A 23507-nucleotide genomic window follows, 5' to 3' on the forward strand; every position below is an offset into this window, starting at 1 on the left:
CCAAATCTCTGACCGACCCAAGCAGGTGACCAGGAGGGAAGGGCAGGTTTCTGCCAAGCAGACTACCTAAAACTGAAAACCAAAGCAAACCAAACCAACGAACCTGAAAAGAACTTTAATTTGCTGCTGACCACAGGGAACAGAACAGAGAATCTGGATCCAACCAATACTCTTCCAAAGGGACAAAGAGAATTCACAGTCTTAATCACAATGTGTGGGATAAACCTTAAATCGCTCAGCATATGAAGTAAAAGCCATACTCAAGAAAAAAAAAAAAGGGAGACCAACCTTGAGGTGACCCAGACACTGAAAGTAGCAAGCAGTTTAATATAATATATGATATGATATATGGTATGATATAATATAGCATAATAATGCTCAAATATATAAAGAAAAATATGCTCATAATGAAGGCACAGATTTAAAAAATCTCAGCAGAGAAAGAGAAACTAGAAAGAAGAACCAAACTTAGAACGGAAATTTTTAAATCACTGACGGGCTTAACAAAAGATGAAACAGCAAATCTGAAAACACATCAACAGAAATTATCTGACAGGATAATATGGGGACACCAAGCAAAAAGAACAATTAGCCACCCAGGCAGGACACCCCCTCCCACAAAAGGCCCCAGAAACCTCAGGGACTCCCTGGTACCTGCCACAACCCACTCTCCCTCTTGAAGGCCAGCACGTGTCACAAAGGTGTGTGTGTGTGTGTGTGTGTGTGTGTGTGTGTGTGTGTGTTGATGGGAACATGTGTATGACTGTGTGGGGTGGACCCATGGACAAGTGAAGACATACACACGTGATGCAGCTACGTATTCATTTGCACGTACAAGTATGTGTATGTGGGTAGGAGTGGGTGTACTATGCTTGTGTGGGTGAGTGTGGGGTAGGGAGATAAAGCCCAGATCCATGATATGCACATAGCTCTGGTCATGCCAGAAGGCTAAGAGGCTGAGGTGACCAGGAGGGAAGGGCAGGTTTCTGCCAGCAAACGTAGGCTTCCTTCAATGTCTCCCGATGCTGACCATGGTCAGTCCCAGAAGATTTGGCATGCCACTAGCAGAGTGCCCTACCATCACCAAATGGACCTGGATGGTCATGTGTTGTTTTCAGTGACCTCTGCCAGTGCTTTGGCAAGGTCTGAGTACTCTGATGGGTTCCAAAGAACAATGGATAGGGAGCTTCTCCTCTCTAAAATGGGGATAATCATAGCTTCCTTCAAAGACTGCAGATCACAGGAGTTAGACCACATGAAGGTACCCTGTATAAACAAAAATGAGGACTGACCAACTGACTGGGGGATTTTCAAGAGAAACTGTAGAAACCCACCCCATAGAAGACCCTCCAACATGTTTCTCAGACTGGTTATGTGAAACACATCCCCATGAAGCAATCTACAGGATAAAGGTAAACTATAATCAAGTGTTTCTGAGAAAGGCTGCATGTTCTAGCTCCTAGTGGAGAGCCAGAAAACATACTGGCACAGTAAAGGCTCTGAGAAGTCCTGCACTAAAGAAACATGAATAATTTCATGGAACCCAATGTTCCCAAGCCTCCTTGCTCTAGGAAACTTTGTGTTTATAATCCCTGTTAACATCCCTTATTAATAAACTAGTGTTCCAGGGCTTCAGGAAAGGTTAACTGAGTTCTAAAGGAGACCACATCCCTCTTCTAGCTTGTCATGAAGTCTGAGTCAAAGTACTCATTCTCTTGTACTTCATTTCCTTTTACAAGTAAATTTATTCTTGCCTGTAACTACATCATAGGAATGTAAAGAGGATATCAAGACACATGAGCGGCAGACTTGACTTTGGGGGCCCTCTGGCCAGTCCATGATCCCCATGATACCCCCCCTGCTCCTAAGTTGTGCTGCACAAGCCTCCTGTACTGCCTGATGCCCCTCTACACTCTACAGGAGGCCAGGCTGCACTCTACACTCTGCTATTTATTCCTTTAATAATGTGCTTACAAACAGCACTGCTTATGAAAAATGGCAGGCATTTCATTTTATGCAAACTCTGAGGAATCTTAACAAACACAGACTTCCCAGCCACATCCACATTCATCTTCTTCGGAAGGTGGTATTACACAGTGTCAACAGGGGCTCAGACACAAAGCACAGACTGACAGTACATTACACGCCTCCCTCTGCACAAAAGAGCCATTGGCCCATTGGATCCCCAAAGAAGATGTTTCCTGAGGCACTTGTTGAAATTTTTTTTGCTATGTGCATTTATTATGAAATACAATTTTGCATCCATCCACATTCTGACAAGACACAGTAATAAAGTCTGCAGTGGAAATTTGCATGGTGATTTGCATAAATTGACTCAAGACTCTTCTCGGGAAGAGAAATCACGAAAAGGAGTGTATGTGTGCCTTTTACTAGCCTTGGCCAGGCCTCGGCCCATGGCTGGGGAAGCATCCATAAGTGGCAGAAAGCAGCTGGGCATGACAAGCCCTTGACAATGGAGCTGCTGTTTGTGGTGCTCTGCACCAACCATCAGATGAGAGTAGAGGGTAGACTCATGCAAATTAGCATGCAAATGAGGTTGGCAAAACTTAAGGATTCAGGCTGGCAAGTGGGCGCTGTGGGGGAAGGAGGCGGTAGCCTCTGGAAAACATGCTGGGCAGGGTCTGTCCCTGCCAGCAGCTTGGCAATGAGCTCTAGGGGAGGGGATGCTGACTCGGGAGGCCACAGTGCAGGTACCTGGGTGCTTTTAGTACTTCAGCCTCAAAGTCTACACAGTCCTGGTGGCCACTTCCCTCCCAGTGGAGAGTGGCTTGGGCTTGCCACCACCCAGTTTAAATATCTATCCATTGCTTTTTTATCTCCTGTGGTCTGGAACATCAAGCAAACAGTATGTACCTTGCAACTTTAAATAAGGGGTTAAATTTCATCAAAATCAGTCAATCCCTTCAAAAGCCATGCAGAGGCCCATAGATATGTGGCCTGATGCTCCCTGGGAGGCTTCCTGAAGGGCCTTGAAAGGATCCAAGTACGAAAGGCCTCTTCTTAACAGGGTGAAAGATGCCCCAAGTGGTGGACTTTTGAGGGTGTCTAAGAGCCATTGAGGGGAATCCTACAAAGTGAACAGGACAGACTACGGACATCTGGGGACAGAGAACCACATCATGAGTCCCTGTAAACTTATGAAACATAGCAGATGCTGCTGATGGACTCACCCACTACCCACTGACCACCTCTTACTCCCTTGTTTGCCTGAAAACTGTAAAAGTGAAATTCTGCTTTCCCAGCCTCTCCAGAGGCTAAGGGTGATCATCGGGTGACCCAATTCTAGCCACAGTCTGCTGGAGGGGAGGGGAGGGGATTCTAGGGAAGCTCTTGCTTTCTTTTTCTGCCTTGAATGCAGAAGTGATGTCTGGAGCAGCAACAGCCAGCCTGCCTGCAGATAAGAACCCACACACCAGAAGGAGGAACAGAGCGAGAGCAAGAGCCTGGGAGCCGACAGCATCACTGTGCAGCTGTGCCACCTGAAGTCCCACCGTGACTGCTTGCACCTGGAAAACCTCAACCCTTCTTCTGAAGCCACCACTTGTCAGCCTTCTGTACCAGAAGGTGACCACACTGCTAATTCGTACATGCTTCACAAAGGAGAGGGAGAAGAGGGCAGAGGAGAGGAGGGAGGGAATGAAAAGATGTTAGCACAAGGGCAAGTCTGCCCCCAGTCCAGAACCAGATAATTTCCAGAGGAAGCACCTGGATGAATGCTGGTGCCCCAGTGGGTCTCTGAGGGCAGGGGCGTCTTGCCAAGCTACCTGGCATTCAGGGGGATTTTACTACGGAAGACCGTCACCTCACAGGTTGGCCACAGAGCTTGATGTCTGCAAAGATTGAACTCCACTCTATTAATGTAATAAAATCATCGTGTTGCTGGAGTTACATGAGGACTAAAGTTCAGTCTTCTGCTAGAAGCACAGCGTCATCTGGCGGAGCTGGCTAGCACTGCCCAGGTGCAAACGCAGGGGTGGTTGGGAGGCCCACAGTTTCCAGCCGGACGCTTTGGTAGCACACTCTTGTTAGCTCCATTCCATCACTATCGACCGAGCTAGTGGCAGGTTGTTGTCTTCCAGGTTTTATCCTGTTCTGCTTCTCTCTATAGTATATCCTAATGCACATCTATGTCAACAGTATTTTTGGCCAATGATTTTCCATCATCTAGACTTTAAGACCGAGGTGAGCTATGGTCTAAATACAAATCAACCTCATTCTTACTGCTAAAATTTGAGGCAACTGGTCTAGGTGATATAGGGGTTAAGTCCTACCCAAATAATTTCCAGGTTAAAAGAAAATGCAACTGGGATGCTGGCCCAGGGTCTGTAATCTAAGTGACAGGCCTGGGATTTGAACCCAGGCCTCCTCTGCATGTAGCATCATTTTGAAAGAGAAAGAGAGCTGAGATAGAACGGAACATGCTGAATCCTTTCTCCTTGGTGTGTGACCTCACTCTGACCCCCTCTACCAGGGGCAGAAGAGCCTATCCCTGTCTCCCCCGGCTGCCACACAGAGACATGTGGCATCTTAGATTCTATGGAAAAGGGCCCCTCCTTCTGGTCCTCCACCTCCTTCCCACACTCCAACCCAGAAGACTCATTAGTTCTTAGAGCTTCAGGAATCCCGATTTTGTGCAACCAGTCGAGGGTCTACCCCATGTAACAGTTCCAAACACCTTCACTTGGCTGTTCCATCATTACTTCCCACTTGACTCTTCATTTTGTGTGTGTGTTGATGACACTGATAGTCTTCCAGGGTGTCTGGACAGAAACCCAGGGCCCACTCAGGCCTCTCCCTCCTCTGTACCCCACAGATCCACTCTGTTCACTCATCCTTTCCACTGCCCTATGGTGTCTCTGTCCTAGGCCCAGGCCCTTCACTCACTTCCCACACAGCCCTGCATAAATGCTCAGTGACGCTCCTCCCTCCCCTGCCCTGCCCTTCCACACACAGCTGCATCCAGGTCTGTGTGCGCCCCGCCTACAGCCGTCACCCCTGCCCCAACGCAGTGCTCCACCTGTGTCTCCTGCAAACGGATGCCTTTGATCCCATCAGTACCCACAGAAGGAACCCTCAACAGCCCTGTGTTTCCTGCCCCATGAGACCAAGCCCCTCTGAGCATCCAGGGCCTTCCAGTGCCAACCCTCTGGGCCCACTTATCCACAAGGTATGGCAGGCTCAGAGCCTGGAGCCTGTGGTACTTTCAGGGAGCCATGAAAATATTTTCTAACTTTTAAATTTTAATGTCTTTTAAAATCAAGAGAAAAACGAACATAATAATAATAAATATATAATAATGAATCTAGTCTGGATTATGTACAACACTTGCAAAATATAATTTCATATATATATACATTACATACATACACACATACATACATATATATAATGAAGGAAGGAGCAGAGTACCCAGGAAGGCAAAAGGGGAAAGACCCATGAACATCAAAATGCAGCCTGCCAATAATCCATCCAAAGGCCCCACGCTTACCCTCCACTGCAACAAGCAGACCCCCCCCCCCCCACCACACACATGCAGTGCTGGACGTTACACTCTGGACTTCCAGAGTGTCATCCTTCCTCTGTGTCACCATCCCTCCCTCCAGTGCAGCTACAGTTAAATCCTCCCGTCCTCTCCTCCAGGAAGCCTTTGGTGCCCACTGATCACTACCTTGTCTGATGGTTCTGAGGCCCAAGGCCAGAAGGACTGGTCCCCAGTGGGATCAGAGTGGGAGATGCCGTAGTGGGTTGAAGAATGTCCCCGCCCCCGACCAAATTCATATCCACCTGGAACTTCAGAATGTGACCTTATTTGGAAATAGGGTCTTTGCAAGATGAAAACTCATCCTGCATTTAGGGTAGGTCCCTAAGTCTAATGACTGGGGTCCCTACAAGAAGAGGAGAGGACACACAGAGACCCCGAGAGGAGAAGGCCACATGAAGATGAAGGCAGAGACTGGGGCTATGCAGCCCCACGGTGAGGAGGTGAGAGGACGAGGAGGTGCAGCCCCAGGGTGAGGAGGTGAAGGGACGAGGAGGAGAGGAGCCCTGCCACCACCAGGAGCCAGGGGATGTAAGGAAGGATTTTCTCCCAGAGCCCTTAGAGGGAGCATGGCTCTGCCACATCTGGATCCTAGACTTCTGGCCTTCAGAATTGTGAGAGAATAAATTCTGTTGTTTAAAACTGCTTGTTTGTGATAATTTGCTATGGCAGCCCCAGGAAATGAATTCAGAGCCCAGAGGGGAGACGAAAGCCTCAGGGCAGAGTGGCCAGGAATGACAGTGCCATCTGGTCTGGTCACTGAGGGGGTAAGCGTTCCTCGGGGCAACCCCTTGGCCTGTGCTGGCACAGTGGACACAGCTGTTCTGTTCCTTCCCCCAGGGGCTCCATGGGATCCCGGGAGTGACCCAGGACAGGCAAACTGCCCAATATTTCAGAAATGGCCCTCCACTCCCGAAGCAGCTGAGTAAGCTCCAGCAGGTCCGGGTCCTCTCCCAGGAGCAGCCCAGTAGGTCAGCGGTCTCCTAACTTGTGCTGTGGTGGGAGATCTAGGGACGGGCCACTGGCTCCGGCCTCGGCTAGACGTTCATCTCAATCACCTCAGAGAATTAAAAGAATGCTACTGCCTGAGCCAGCTTGTGAAACTCCAGGCCATCTCCCCAGTAGGTGATGCTAATGTACGGCCAAGACAGGGGGCCCATCAGGGTCCTCAAGGGACCTCACGCCAGCCCCTCAGGGCCTCAGGCTTGTTCAGCCCCAGACCAAGGAAGGGCTCACTGCCACCCAGGATGAGATTGAACCCCTCTGCCCTCCATGCCCCAGCTGAGGGCAGGGCCAGATTCTGCAGCCAGACTGTTTTCTCCTATTGTCCCTCCAACACAGATGAGGTACTTGACAAACATCTGTTGTCAGAATGAGTGAATGGGGGAAGGGAAGGGATGAGACACAGAGCCAGAGGCAGGCAAAAGGATGGGAGGGAGGGACGATTCTGTCCTGGGAACTGAGTGTCTCAGCTAATGGTGGGGGCGGATGGAGAGGATGTTTGGGGGGGGGGTTGGCAGGGAGTGGTCAGGGACAACCAACATTCCCCAGGGCCCTTGAGGATCTTGTCTACTTCCCAAATGTCTCTGCCACCATGTTAAGAAAAACAAAATAAACAGTACCATTTCTCCCTCTCTTTCTCCAGAGAGTTCATTAAAATGGCCTGTGTATGCACAGAATTGGATCCCTGGCCTCCCAGCCTAATTACCATTTTAAAGAGCACTGGGAAAGACATTCTATCTCCTGCAATAACAAAGTCAAAAAAGCTCACCATCCGGAAGGTCTTGCTTCCCTTTGGGCTTTCTCCCCTGCTCACCAAGACATCTGGCCTCTGTGGCCTCTCGGCACGATGGGGTCCGAAAACCAAGCCCTTTCCAAGCCAATTTGGTACCAGTAGGTACTTGACACCAGCTATGGCCAGGCCTTGTGTGGGCCTACAAATGCAGCGGCGGATCTGAGGGATCCTGGCTCCTCAGACTCAGAGCCCGTCCAAGGAGCCAGAGCACATAGGCGGTGAGCTAAAGGAGTCCTGAGGACAACGTCCTAGGGTGGAGGGGGCAGTGGTACAGAACACAGGGAAGGCCCCACCTGCAGAGCAAACATGTGCTCTGAGTCTCAATGAGTCAGAAGAATTTTTCATAGCAGAGAAGAGGAAAGGGAAGGTCATTCCAGCAGAGGTGACACCATGAGCCCAAGTGTGGAGGCATGCCTGTCGCCTAGGTGGGGAGCAGCTAGCAGAGAGGCCTGCTGGACCATAGGATGTAGGGCTAGCAATAAGCAATACAAAAGGACCCTGGAGACGAAGGAGGAGATTCCAAGAAACTCAAAGGACAGGAGACTTTGATCCATGCCCATGAGAATCACTCTTCACTGCACAGGCCCTGGGGCCGTATCTGCTGCCACCTACTGCCAAGCACAGTAGCCAGCCCAAAGTCCCATTGTTTTCAATGGGACACCAATAAGAGGCATTATAAATAACTCAGTATTTTTCAAAAATCAATCAAAATAGTATCTGTGAGATTATTCATATCACACACACACACACACACACACACACACACACACACGAATACCAAGTCAGACTTCAGAACTGAAGTCTGTTAGAACTGTAATCTCAAACAAAGACTAATATGGTAGAACTCCCTTATGGGGAGGAGGTCTCTGGCAAGCCTGCAGTAGTACAAAGCCCTGGCCTGGAAAGCACACAGCGAAGACAAAGTGTGGCCAAGATATTTCATAGCCCGTGCCCAGGGTTGTGCAGAGTGCTCAGGGCCCCTCTCCCAGGGCCTCATCTTCTCACCCTTCAATCAACTCTTCCCAAGGCCATTGGTTATCTGGTATTTCACACACAGGAGAGAAAAAGACAGGGAATTAGAGGAGGCAGAGAGAGGGGCTGTATTTGAGGCAAAGACGATGATTGGTCCTGAGGGAGGAAGACAGACTACAGAGCAGACACGGAACTGTAATCCACAGTTAGCTATACTCTGCATCCTCTGTAAATCCAGGGAAGGGGGGCCTCTTAGCATAGCACTCCCCAGTTTGTTCTATAAGTGCTTGTCCTCTGAGGACTCAGGAACAAAAGGATTCTGTGATCAAATACGTGCGGAAGATCCTGTACACTATATTCCTGTTAGCAAATCAAAACTATACACTGATGTAGTAAAAGCCCTGAGAAGCCCTGCAGTAGAAAAGTTGACTGAATTCTGTTTACCAGTGCTCCTTAACTTTGTACAAGCACTGACCTTCCCTCCCTACCTTTTCTTCTCAAGTAACACCAGCTAATAATCTCTTGGAACTAGTATCTTACAGAACCCACTGGTTTAGAGGAATATTTGTCTCTTTGTCAAGGAAGAAAGTACCTTTTTTTTTCCTTAAAAAATATTTGAAATGACTGAAGTTGGTGCCTTTTGTGAAAAGCTACAGTTGCAAGGGAAATTCATTTCATTTGCACAAACCTCGTGACTCACCAGTAATGCCAGGACAATGAAATGTTACTTACCCCCCCAGGAGCTCAGTCTTTGGGCCACCTGTGGCCATCTCTAGGCCACCAGTTGACTTCAGCCCACCCTCTAGAGACAGGAGCCAAGAGGTCACTCTGTCTGTCTCTTGTCCTCATACAGCAGTACAAGCCCATCACACCAGCCTCTCCAAGAAGGAATTGCCTCAGCAACCATGTGTGTGCACATGCATGTGCATAAGTGTCCAGCAAACATAACCATGCTCGAGAAACAAGTTATCCTACTGCTTTCAGTTTCATCTCCCTCATTTTACATCTTGCCTACCCATCCTCCTCTACATGATGACCCTCCAAGTAACCACACTCTATAATGGTTTAGACCTGCCCACCGGGAGCAAGAGAACAGAGACTGAAATGTGTCCTCTCTGTTTTTAGAAAATGTTTCCTTTACCAAGGTTTGGATTTTCAGAAGGGCTCAGGGTCTTTACTGGGCTGGGGCTTGTGCACAAGTAGGAAGCTCCTCCAAGGCAAGATGGATGCCCAGGGGACCCAGGACCATGCTGCTCTTGGCCAGCATTAGCAAGCCCTGGAGAGAGGCCAGCATAGTCTCTAGGTTTCTGTCATGGCTGCGGACATGGTGGGGGAGGCAGGGGAACCCAGGACCTCACCTGGTACGTGTTGTCGAAGCTGTCGTACATGAACCGTGTGATCAGAGACGTCTTCCCGACTGCAAAACAACAAGAAGAAAGGGGTTCAGCTGTGGCATGCAAACTAGAATCCTCCAAACACATATCATGTGAAAAAAACAAATAAGGAAACAAAAAAGCCTAGAGGAAGGATGAAATTCAGAAACAGAAGCAGGAGCCAGAGCCTCGGAGATGGACCCTAAGGTGAGGTGGCCAAGTCTACACTGGGTAGGTTATAGGGGAATACTTGCCAGCACCAAGCAAGAGGCCTCCCCAGTCTGGAGAATTCTCACCACCCGCATCCAGGTCTTCCCTGACCCCCAAGAGCGCAAGTGAGGCAAGAAGCATATAGAAGAATCAGAGCAAGTATGTGCATAAGACAAGATGCTCCTCTTGCATGGGCCCATGGTCACCTGGAAATACTGCCTTGCCATTGGCCACAGGCTGGGAGGGAGGCATACTCTTTTTTCCCTATTCACTCAGCCTGGGACTAGTAAGGAGGTGGCTTTCCAAGGAACCAGGGAGCAGGGGAAGTAAATGGGCTATCCCCCAGTGTCTCTCAAGGGCAGGACTATTTTTTTGTAGTGTGTGCCTGACAGTCTATCTCCTCACAGAATGTTTAGCATCATTGGATCTTACCAGGTAAATGCTGACGGGACCGCCTTCCATATTTGCAAATGCCCTCTAAGGGGCAGTAAACCCCAAACAAGAGCCACCTACCAGTATGGCTGAGAGAACCCAGGCCATCTCTTGGGAATTCCACAAATGCTAATTTCCCAAACTGTGTGGGGTTTGGCTTCTGACCTAACCCTGTGCAGGTCCCCTGGGGCCTGGCAGTGGCACAAATGCCTATCGCAGGCAGCATTTCTAATTATCTGGGAGGGGAGGAAGGGTGACGAAGGAACAACTGTTGGGTCAGGCCCAGCATGGAGTGCTTGTCTACACTGTCCCATCAAGTCTCCGCCATGGGCCTGGGAATCTCCAAGGGGGACCGGCCCAGCTGAGCTTGGCTCAGAGGCCCTCCTGCTCTGGACTGCTAGACACAGGCAACCCTGATAGGGAAAGCAAAAGAGCCAGCACCTGAAGGATGCCCTCTCCCTGACTCTTGCCTCTCCCTGACTCTTGGACGGGATGTCCACAAAGCTGGGCCTGCTGGGGTGGCTGGTCACTGCCCAGATGGAGCAAGGCAGCCCTACTTGGCTCCTCTGAGAAGGGTCCTTCTCTGGTTTTGAAGCCTTAGTCATACACCACAGAAGAGATGAGCAACCACCTTCCAAACAGCCAACATTTGTAAGGGAAAGGCCACCATCTTCTAGCCAGGAAGGACATCTGACACACTGTTTGGGGCAAACTGGGATGGCCCCATCTTTGACTCAGAACTGATTAGCTGAATTCCAATCCTAGCTGGGCTGCTGTTTGGCCCTGTCATTTTGAGGTGGTCACCATTCCTCTGGACCTCAGTTCTGCATTTTAAAATGGGTATAATAACCTCAAAGACTTCAAAGGGCAGTGGTAAGAATTAAATAAAAGTGCCAGCCAGGCATACAGGAAATGCTTAAAAGTAGAAGCAGACAGCAGGCAACTGAGATATTGAGACAATTTCCGGAATATCAGATTAAAAAAATACTACCACGGCTACTGGATTGACCTTGCCCATCGTGTCTCTTCATTTGGCCATTTCTGATTTGGATCCTTTGTAATAGAATTATAAGTAGAACACACTCCTGAGTTCTGTGAGTTGTTGTGGTAAATTATGGAACCTGAGGAGGGTCATGAGGGCCCCTCGAATTTGCAGCCTGTTGATCAGAAGTGTGGTGTCCTGGGGGAGTCCACTCGTGGTGGCATCTCAAGTGTGGGGCAGTCTCGTTGGGGGCATGCCCTTAAACCAGGGGTCTGATGCCAGCTTGGCCTGGTAGTGCCAGGTCCTGTACGAGCTGGCATCAGAATAGCCACATGTCTATTCTGAACCTCTCTGGGGTGAGCAGTAACACACCCACAATCTCTTCTAATCTTACTTGACAACTGTTAGGTATTAATCTGTTAAGTGCTTTCCAATTGCATTAAATCTCCCCTTAACTTTCACATGTAGGCGAGAAGTGGAGGCTTCCCCCATGGAAAGCCCTGGCTGCAAAATACTAAGGGGACCACAGAGTGAAACCCTGAGCCAGCAAGAGGCAGATGAAATCAAAGAGAACGAAGACAACGCAGCATCCTCCTTTTCCAAGAGACGGTGGAAAGTTACTGCCTCCTCTGGAAGACGGGGATCTGGGGCTCCCTGGCTAGTGACTTCCCTAGGTAGTGACACATCCCATCTCACACCTGGGGGCGGGGAGGGGAGAGCATCAGAGAGCAGGGTGGAGAGAAGGCAGGAAGATACAGTTCTCTTCCTGCAAGGGGTATTTCCCCCGGGGCAGCTGAGCACACAGGGAAGAGGCTGTGGAATAGCAAAAAGCAACTAGCGACACAGGAGGTCCTCGGAGGGGCTGAGAACTTAGAAATCCCTTCAAGGGCTTCGAATGCCAAGCCACCCCATCCCCAGACAATAGCCACTGGCAGTGGATTAGAACTGGCTCGCAGGGTGACTTCCAGGTGGAGGAAAGCCCCAAGACAACAATTTATTGGGGCTGTGCAGGAGGAATGTTTAGGTGTGGGGTCCTGCCGGTCTTTCTGAGTGTTCCCACAACAACCATGATAGCATGTGCCTCCTGTATCTACTGAGTGTGTTCCAGGCCCATGCCAGGAGCTGTGCCAGGTACAGATTTCCCTGATAACAGTGAGTGAACAAGAGAGACCAGACCCCTACCTACCTCAAGTTTTCAGGAGTTCTGTGCTTGCAGCAACCCTGCACGAAGCCCTTAACACGGTTTGGCGGGGGGGGGGGGGGGGGGCTCAACTTTGAAACAGGTGCTCACATCATCCTCATTTTACACAAGGGGAAATGAATTGACAGCCATTTGCTGTCAGGGTCAGACCGAGTGGGACCAGGCTGAGGTAGTCTGACCAGGGAATGAGCTCCTATTCCTGACCCTTCTCAGCATCTTGGGGTCACAATGGGTCTCAGGATTTTTCCAGGTCATTGCTGCCACCACTATGGATGTCATGGAACTCTGGAAATGGCCCCACCAAGCCCTTTTCCTTGGGACCAGACAGAAGTGGGGAGGGGGGGGCTTTTCTGCACTGAGGCCGTGTTTGACCCAATCTGGAAGGTCAGAAACTGGGAAGTAAGGGGCACAAGGAGGGGATCAGAATGTGAGGGTGAGCGGGCATGAACACCTAGGCCCAGCACCCCAACTGAGGCCTGGACTGAATGAGAGGTTCATTACTGATTTGCTGCAAAGGGGAATAATTTCTTACTATTCCTCTAGGTCTGCCTTTCTCATTTCTCAGAGCAGAAGCTCCCCCACCCTTCCCTGCCTCAGAGCTTCCCCAAGACCACCCATACTCTGTCCACGGGTGCCAGGATAACGTGGCTCAGATCCTCCACAACTGCCCTGGGTGGAAGGTATGGGAACCTGCGAATGGACAGCTTGCACCACCCACCTCCTTGGCCATCCTGTTCTCTCAGTCTCCCCATGAAGGATGGCAAGACGGCTGCAGCCATCACCTGACAGGGCACTACCACTGGGCCAAAGCCGGGGGCGGCCTGAGAGGGGCAGCAGCATTGTGCATCCGACCAGCTCCTGCTCTCCACCGGCCCCTATGGCCTCTGGGAACTGCCCTTGCCTCGCAGCTCTGTTCTCAAGGTCACACTGCCCCATATGCCTTCTGACTGCAGCTCTTGGACACCACTGCAGCAGCAGAGCTTTTTCTGAGGACAAAGATTCAGCTCCACTGGCAGGATTCTATTAAATAAGCAGGTGTATTGTTACTGAGCTCTTCTCTCTGCTCAGGGCTCAGCAACATCTTCTGGTAGTTTAGTCCCATGTGATTAAGCAGGGAGATGCATTTTCAATCTTTCAACCAAATGAGGGTGAGGAAATTCATTACTGAGCATTTGCCAGAGGCTTTAGAAAGAAGGAAACCCTATTACTAGGCTTCTACTTGGTGCCAGACAAGAAATGGGTGCTTAACTTGGGTTCGCTCATTTTATCCTCATTCCAATCCAACGAGTGAGCTATTGTCACCAAGGTCATAGAGCTGGCAGCACTAGAGCTGGCATACAGACCCAGATCTGACACCACAGTCATGTCTCATGTGCAACACTGTACATGAGACACTGCAGGAGATCACAAAAGGCAGGGAGGGGCCCAGGTGGCTGGGCAGTCGGGGAGACCACAAGGAGGAGGCAGGGCATTCATTCAGCTGTGGAAGGGTGAGGGTGAGACAGAGTGGGTGTTCCAGGTGGAGGGAACAGTGTGAACAAAGGCACAGAGGCAGAGACAGAAAGCTCATGACAAGGGGCTGGAGGCAATAAGCCAGGTTACCAGGGGGAGTGGAGGTGTGTCCAGGAGCCATGGGGTAGATACATTCAGAGCCTCTACATCTGAGCTTTGTCACAGAGAAAATGGAGCCCAAATAGTGTGTGAGGAGAGGGGTAAGTGTTCAAGGAAGTTCAAGAACCCACTGCCTGTTCAAGGAAGTTCCATGTGGCCAGTGGGTTGATTTAAACCAAAATCCATCTCTGGGGCCAGCTACGGAGGGAGGGAGCGAAGGGAAGGCAGAGACAGGCAAGGCCAGAAGGGCAGGGAACACACCAAGGAGCATGGATTCTCTCCCAAGGGTGGTGGCCATTCCTGAAGGGTCTTAAGTAGACAGGTGGGGGAAGCAAGTGTGGCACTTCCTAACTTCCATGATGGCCCACCACATATTCCCCATCCCACATGCTCTTTTTACCATGTACTACTGATGCTCTGTGTAGGGGCGAAGCCAGGTGAGCCTGTGACTATGGCAGAAATGTCCGTGTGACTCTCAAGGCTAGGTTAGGAAAGGTGGCACAGCTTCTGTCTGGAGCGCTTCCCCTCCCTCACACTCTGAAAGCTGTCTCTTCGGCCCAGCCGCCATGCTGTGTGGAAACCCACGGCAGCCCACATGAGGGAGGACCACACAGACACCCACCTGACAGCAGCAGACCTGTGGGTGAGTGAGCCTTCCAATGACTCCAGCCCTCACCCTTGGAGCCAGCCACTGATGCCCAGTGAAACAGAAACACAGTTTCCCTGCCAGGATCTGCCCAAACCATAGTTTCCTGAGCAAAGTAAACATTCACATTTCATATGCCACTAAGTCTTGGGGTGGTTTGTTATACCAAGTATGTTATACCCCATACTTGGGGTGGTATGTTATACCTTGTTATACCAAGGTGGCAGTAGGCCACCTTGGCAGGCTACCCACCTCTTTGAAGGCAAGAGATCTGTGCTTTAGGAAGAAAAATTATGCTGCTTTGGGCAGAACGGCTCACAGGGGCCAGACCAGGGGCAGCAGTCCAGTGACGGACAGCAGATCTCAGTTAAAACAGAGGCAGTGACACTGGAGAGAAACAGAGCTGGGGGTGGCAGGATCTAGTGACTGGTCAGATGCAGAGGAGAGCCCCGGATACCTCCCTGCCACCTGGCTTTGTGACCAGCAGATGATGGAGCCATTCCTTAACCCTAAGCAAACTGGATGAGGAGCAAACACCAAGTAAGTAAAAATCACCTGGATTCAGGTCATCCATAAAAGCGGTCTTTAAAACTGTCAGGCCAAAGCACAGATATCGGCACTAAATTCAGCAAGGAAACCATTAAAAAAGAACTAATACTAATTTTTCAATCCCATGATTATCTAAGCTTATTTTTCATTATTGCCGTGATCATTAAACAGTGATTTTCTTACCTGAGTGTGATTGCTGGCCCATGAGTTTTGCAAGCCTATCTAGATGAGCTCAGTCCCATACACCCTGGAAATTCCACCAGTGCAGTGTAGACTGGATGCTGGCCCTTCACAATTAGCTACCAGCACCCACTTGGACCTCACTCCACCAGCCAGCCTCCCATGGGCTGCAGTCCCCATCTCAGTGGCTGATCCAAATAAATAGCTTTTTGTACATTTGGGTGGCTTCTAGATAGCTGCAGAGGCCTCTCTATGCAGTCAACAAACACCCACTGGGGGCTTACTCTATGCCAGGCCCGTGCCGGGCACAGAATTCACAGCGAGAAAACAGATGAACCCCTGCTTTTCCCAGCAGCTTTGCTCCAGTGGTGGAGCCATTCAGGTGCAGATACCTAAAGTACGAAGTAACCTGGGAGGGGCTACTGAGAGCTGAGGAAAAGGCAAGGCCGCTCTGCTGGAGAATTGCAGTGGTCTCCTAAAGGAGGTGGCCATTTGGGCTGGGTCTTGATTGATGGGGACGAGGCATCAGGGGGAACAGAGTCCCCACGGGAGGGACTGGATGGAGCGAGAGACGTGAGCATAGAGCTGCCACGTGAAGCCAAAGTCTCCCAGGGCTCTGGGGTCAGTGCCTATGAGAACTCCTGGGTTTGGCTTGTGCCCAGGCTGAATGATAGTTGAGTGGGCCATAAGCCCCCAGACTCTTGGTCTAACACTGTCTTCCTCCATGAAGGACCCCTCTCCTCCCTGTCATGTCCATGGTAGATGTGGGTGTGGTGGAGAGATTCCGTGAGGGCCAGAAATGGGGCAGAACATGAGGCAGAGCAAAAGAAATTAGCTGGAGAATTTGGAAGGTCTGGAAAGACCTGGCAGAGCATGAACCACCCCCACGGTAGCCTTCTCGCGAATTAAGCCAGAACCTTGGCCCATAATCTTTTCTAGGCCACACATTCACATTTACCGCCCACACCAGCTACAGGACACTGCTGGACAGACAGTGGGGTTCTGCCTGATCTTCCCTGGGTTCACAGAGCTAGGCCCAGAGTGGGAGGCAGGAAAGACCTGGAAGAAGCCCCTGCCATTTCTAGGCCACCCTGGCAGACCCATCTCTTTGATACCTGTGTTTTTAGGACAGCAGTCCCCACACCAGGGAAAGGGCTTCTGCATCCTTGGCTCACTGCCAGGCCCAGGTCAGAGACTGTCTGCAGCTGTCTGTCAGAAGTGGTCCTCGGGCTTGAAAAGGCAAATCTGCATCCCCAAGGCTGAGGCCAATAATAACCTGTTCCTAGGGTGGGCCCAGCTGACTCAGATATTCTGTCAGCTGAGTTTCCAGAACACAAGTGGGGAAAGCTGTATGAATGCTGGGAAGGGCCTGACTGCTAAAGGGCGCAGTCCTTGCCCTGCAGCTAGGAAGGAGGCAAGGCCATCTGGGCCACTGTCCCTGCTCTGCAGGGGCCTGGGGAGAGGACTCCACTATTCCCTTGAATCCCCCTGCCCATAAGGTCCCCCATTTTGTCCTGACCATGGGATGCACAGCTCCTGGGCCCTATGGTGATGAGAGGAACTGGTGAGACACCAGTTACATCTGTCTGATCCTTGTTTCCTTCTGTGCTATTTTTACAAAACAGAAAAGCCTGGTCTATCCTTCCTGCAAGGTTGACAAGCCTGGAGGGCTGGGGACCAGGCTTCCCACTCCACACCCGATCCTGCACCCTGTGTTCACAAAGGCAGCTCCAGACCAGGGCTTTGCCAGCTCCTACTGGAGCCCTGAGGGGCCAGCTGGCTCACTGTAGGCTAAATGAGGAAACGTGAAAAATCCCATTTCAAACCGTCCCCCCAAAGACTCAGACAGTAATTAAGAAATATGCAAAGCTCTTCATTGGACACTTTAATTAAGTGTGTTAATTCCCTCTGACAAAGGATGCTCAGCCACCTGGGCCTCACTGAGGGACCCAGGGAAGACAGACAGAGGAGGGAGGGGGAATTGGGAGGAGGGGTCGGCAGGACAATGCTAGGGGCTGGTCTGGCTGAAGCCCTTCCTCATGCTCCAGTTGGGAACCTGACCTGTTCCTGACCCTCTTACTTTCCCCACTGTCCTCCACCCATCCCTATCCCCTCTGTGCAAACCCAGTGATCTTAGGGAAGTCTGCTCTGAGTCAGGGGCCACAGGGTGTCATCCACTGCCTCCCTCCCCTACCAACATACATCTCAGCTCTGCCACTCAGTAGACTAAGAGGTCACTATTCCAATGAGGTCGGGCTAGATGGTTTTGAAGGCCTGCTTCTACTTTGGAGCTGGTGACAAATGCTTACCAAGCCTGAAATACAGCTGGATGAAAGCACTAACATGGGCTCCTTTCCTGCTTGGCCAGAATCCCTCTGGCCCTTGGGCTTTGCCAACCTTCAAACATTTCATCCCATCCCCACAACCACCCCCAAGTGGCCTGGAGCCCTGAGAGCCCAAAATGGGGCTGTGCTCTGGCTGTCTACTCTGTAAGGAGGGGCAAGGGGCCCTGGAGCCAGTGAGGGTGCGCTGGCATGGAGGGAGAGTCTGTGCTGTCTGGCATGTGACTGGTTACATACAAGGAGTACCTGCATTTATGACAGCTGGGGTTAACCACCCCCCCACCTTTTTTCCTCCCAAAGGATTACTGGTTACTTTTGAAAATATAACTGTTTAATATTAGGATATCATAGCTATGTATCAATAGCAATACTGAATAGCCTCCCAATCTTTTTGAATACCCCTCCTATGTTTGAGGAGGTCCAAAGCCATCCCCCCCCCAGTATAGGAGCCTCTCTTGCAGCCATGTTATAGACATATGACCTAGGCTCTCCCATTGGACCCTCACATGAGACTCCACCAAAAATGACCAACATGAATCTAGGGGGGGCTGGGACCCCCTCTGGGTCTGCATACAGAGGTAGCCCTGATGTGGGTTTGAGCAAGAGCTCTTGCCCATATCCAGCACAGGAACCGGGTCTCCCCCTGGACCAGTCCTGGTGTGACTCAGGCTGGTGCTCTGGGCCTAGCTCTCTGACCCTCCCAGAGACTCTGAACTTCCCAATCATTGCTCTAATACATTTACTGTTGGCTTTGCTCAAATCAGCTGGATAGTGAGAGCAGATGTCTCTTGTTTCTAACTAAGAATTCTGAGAGAGATATAAGGCAAAAAATAAGTAAGCTAAAAAGAGAAGGCTGGAGTAAAGAGTTTGTTTACAGAAATACATCTTATGATATCTTACCCCAGCCAGGAAGTGAGACTAAGAAATTATCTGAGCTCCCTGGCAGTCAAAGCAAAAACAAGCAAGCAAACAAAACAACAACAACAACAAAAAACAAACCAAAAAACAAAAAACACCCAAAACCAAAACCAAAATCATGACCAACTGTAAGATTCACAGCACTCACGAGAGAAAACAAACTAGTTGCTAATACTGAGCTTTTTTAAGAATAAAAAATGTTCATTGATTTAGAGAGAAAGCATATACACAATAGAGGGAGGGGCAGAGGGAGAGAATCTCAAGCAGGCTCCACGCTGCTCCACATTGGCAGAGACCAATGTGAGGCTCGATTCCATGAACTGTGAGATCATGACCTGAGCCAAAATCAAGAATCTGATGCTTAACTGACTGAGCCACCCAGGCACCCCAATACTGAGCTTTTTATAAGAGCTGGGCAGCATAAAGTTCTTGAAAAGAGTCTGGAGGGCAGAAATCATGAGGCAGAAATTTACATACTTATATAATCAACTGGATGACCATCACTGATGAAAATCAAAGATGCTAACCAGCCCCAATAACACCCCCTACCCAAGTCACCGTTCATAGTCATGGGTCCAGACCAGTGTTTCCTACAAATAAATGATTAAATGAAAAACCAAGGTCCAGGACTTAAGCTTATGATCAAGATGGAATAACAGGGACCAGATTTATACTCTCACTTGAAACAACTAAAATGCATACAAAATATATGAAACAATGATTTTCAAGACACTGTATAGTAAGCAATAAAGGACAGTAAACCCTAAGAGACACAAAACAAAGTATGTGAACCCCACAACTCAAATTGTTGCTCTGAGGATATTCTGGGCCATAGCACATGGAGGGTGGAGCCAGGTGGACTCCCTGAGTTGAGGAGACAGTGCTTAGAGTCCAGAGAAAACAATGCAGCTAGAGTTCACAGGACACAGTGCTGGAGAGGAGGAAGACACACACACACACACACACACACACACACACACACACACACACACTGAGAGAGAGGGAGAGAGGGAACTCCAGAACATTCTCAGTATTCAGCTGATGATGCATCAGCAAACGTGTGTAAGGAAACTACCAAGACTAGGGAAAGAGCCACCCATATGGATTAAAGGAAACTGTTTGGCATCCACACAGACCTGGGGATAGTGCCTGTTCCTACCAGTCAGAGTAGAAAGCCTCATCATTTGTGGGACACTGGGCTGTGCCTCAGTAGTGGGCAATAATTAGCCCCACTCTAGTGAGCGCCACTCCAATCCCAGTTAACAAATCTTAAGGATATTTATAGGAACACAAAAACTATCCAATACATACCATGCAAAACTCACAATATCTAGCATTCAAGAAAAAAATTACCAGGCATGCAAAGAACACCTCCAGAGTGGGTGGTAATTAGCACCAGACTAAGCACCACTTCAGTCCCAGCTAACAAATCTTAAGAATACTTAAAGGAATACGAAAACTATCCAACACACAACATGGCAAAATTCAAAATGTCTACCACCCAATAAAAAATAACTAGACATGCAAAGAACCAATAAAATAGATCCTTAATGAGGAGGAAAAAAAACAATGAAAATCAGCCCCAAACTGACACAGTTTGACAAATCAGCAAAGACATTAAAGAATTTTTATAACTCCATTTCATATGTTCAAAAAGTTAAACAGAGATGTGGAAGACATTTAAAAAGACATAAATCAAACTTCTGGATACACCGGATGGGATTAACAAGAGATTAATCCCAGATTAACTGCAGAAGAAAAGATCAATGAATTTAAAGACACAGTGATATTTAAAATGAAACAAAGAGAAAAAAAGAGAATAGAAATAAATGATTGGAAGCCCAGTGAGCTGTGGAATGATGTCAAGTGGACTAACATATATGTAATTAAAGTCCTCAAAGGACTGGTTGCGTGGGAGTGGTGACAGGGAAAAATATTTGAAGAAATAATCACTAAAAATATTTGAAACTTGAATGAAACTTTAAACACACATATCCAAAAAGTTCAATGAATCCCAGGCAAAGGAAACATAAAAGAAACCAAGGCACATCATAACCCATTTGCACAGAATCAGTGATAGAGAATCACAAAAGCAGCCAGGGAAAAAAGACACATTATGTACATAGAAACAAAGATAAAAAGACAGCAATTTCTCCTCAGAAACAATGCAAGCAGGAAGACAATGGAGCAAAATCCATAAAGTACTATTAACCTAAAACTCGAGGTTAATAACTTCCAGATATGTATTGTCAAAAACAAAGATGAAATAAAGACTTTTTCAAACATTCAAACGCTGATAGATTTCATCACCAACAGATTCTCACAATGAGAAATGTTAAAGGAAGTCCTCAGGAAAAAGTGAAATGACACCAGATGGAATTGTGGATCTACACAAAGGAATGATGAACACAACAAATGATTAATAACGGTGAAATATGTAATATTTCTTTCATATTATTTAAAAATGTTTGGGGTGCCTGGCTGGCTAGTTGGTAGAGCATGCAATTCTTGATTTTTGGGTTGTATGTTCAAGCCCCATGTTGGGGCTTAAAAATATCATCTTTGAAAAACATCTTTAAAAGATCATTGGCTTTGTAAATAAAAATAACAACAGTAGGTTGGATCACAGACCTAACAAAACATGGAAGAAAAGAGTTTTTGTTACCTTGTCAGAAACATGCAAACTGTAAGAAAATGAAGTGACATTTTTGAAGTACTAAAAGAAAAATGTTGTCAACACAGAATTCTATACCTAGCAAAAGTCTTTTTAAAAAGGTGAGGGATGCCTGGGTGGTTCAGTCAGTTAAGTGTCTGACTCTTGATTTCAGTTTAGTTCATGATCTCACAGTTGGTGAGATTGAGCCCCTCACTGGGCTCTGCACTGACAGCTTGGAATCTGCTTGGGATTCTTTGTCTCCCTCTCTCTCTGCCCCTCTCCCGCTTATGTACATGTGCTCTCTCTCTCTCCCTCTCTCAAAACAAACATTTAGAAATATTTAAAAATAAATAAATAAAAATAAAAATGAAGGTGAAAAAAGGAATCAAATGCCAAAACAATTCACTGCTAGCAGACCCACAACACAAGGAAGAAAGTTCTTTGGGCAGAGGAGGACACCTGCACACTCATGCGTACATGCACTTAAAAATCTGAGAGATCTGGATTTTAATCCTGGCTCTGTCACTTATTTGCTTGGGTTAGTTACTATCCTCTCTGAGGCTTAGCTTCCTCATATGTATAATGTGGGCAGAAATGCCTACCCTCATCTCTCATATTATGAATTCTACGAGAGCAGTAAAAAGTTAACATTCTGGGTGAAGGACACACATGGGAAGACTTTGTACTATTCTTGCAACTTTTCTAAAGGCCTAAAATTATGTCAAAATAAAAAGTTAAAGAAAAAAATATGGTGATTTTTTAAAAATTATGCACATACACACACACACCCATGACTCTCAGATTCCTGGCACATTCAGCAAATGGCTTGTTCTGATTTATTAAACATTCTGGTCCACATGATGCTTTCCTAAGAAACCAGAATGTAAGTGTATTTGGCATCAACTTAGTCTTCTACAGAACCAGAACCTAGCTGGGAAGCTGCTGTGAACCCTTCTAACCATGGGCCAGGAGGCTGAGCAATCCTGGACAGATCAGCTCAGTGGGCAGAGCCCATGTGTAACCACCACATGTGCACGTGCACCGAGAGGCATGCAAATACATATACAGAGACACACACACACATGGTCCATCCAGCAGGTGCCATGGTCAATCCAGCATGGTCAATCCTGCAGTGTGTGTGGGAACTCTCCAATCCCCCTGGCGACTTAGCTGTGAAACTAAAAACCTTGTCAAGACAGCATCTGCAGGACCTCTTGACAACCACCTGAGACCTGACCATACAGTTTGTGTGGACTGCAGAGCTGGTCCTGACCACAACTAGTGCACCTGCTGTCAGGACCTTCTCTGCCTCACTGATGCATCTCAAACACTCCTATCAGCTTCAAAAAGGTGCAGGGTCTCCCCTCCAGGTCCCAACGGCAGCACCAGTACCTGCTAGCTTTGAGTGCCAGCTACAGCCCCCACACAGCACACACAGTTACCCTCTGGCATGGCTTCCCTGGAGAGCCAGGGTGGGGTAGGCAGAACAGCCTGAAACTCAGCCTAACTCCATTCAGACCCTACACAGGCCAGTCATGTCCACATGCCCGAGCAGCAGCACAGGTGCTATGAAGAATGAATTCATAGTGAGGATATGTATGTTTGTTTGAGAGGAGAGAGCACATGCTAAATTCCCACCAGCAGCTGATTTTTTGACAAGGCTGGTGTTAATGCAATTTGGTAGTTTATTTAACTGATAGGAACTCTTGGCCCATCCACAGCATGGAGTTTGGCAAAGTAGTATGCATGCTCATGTTTATCCTTTCTTCCTGAAGCATATTGCTGGTGTTGTTGATGGTAAAAGCCTCACTAACAGGGAAAGAAGGGTGGGGTAGTGAGAACGGGCAGGCAGTGCTGAGAGGCATGGCGTGTGTTTCACAGGTTGTCAGCTGAGGACTAATGAGAGTGGTCCTGTGACAATGGACCCCCAGCACCCATCCATGACGGCACTGCTATGGTCTGGCCAAGAGAGCAACCTTGTTTAGGCAGATGGAAGGTGGCAGTTCAGAGTGCAGGCTAATGTAGGCAGGGAACCTTCCTGGATCTCCAGCCCCCTTGAGAAGCCCCTGGGCTGGACATC

General features: G+C 48.6%; 1 protein-coding gene across 2 annotated transcripts in view; it reads right to left on the reverse strand.

The window, feature by feature from the left end:
• Positions 1-23507, reverse strand: part of RAB6B (RAB6B, member RAS oncogene family) — a 57216-nt gene that overhangs the window by 19954 nt on the left and 13755 nt on the right. For both annotated transcript variants that reach the window (XM_047100081.1, XM_047100080.1), the window contains exon 2: positions 9686-9744. In XM_047100081.1, the coding sequence (XP_046956037.1) occupies positions 9686-9744 (59 nt within the window). The remainder of the gene's footprint in view (positions 1-9685; positions 9745-23507) is intronic.

Source organism: Lynx rufus, unplaced genomic scaffold, assembly GCF_022079265.1.
Source record: "Lynx rufus isolate CCGP_SWC_20201006 ecotype Redwood Valley unplaced genomic scaffold, mLynRuf1.p SCAF_5, whole genome shotgun sequence".
Classification (NCBI taxonomy): Eukaryota; Metazoa; Chordata; class Mammalia; order Carnivora; family Felidae; genus Lynx; species Lynx rufus.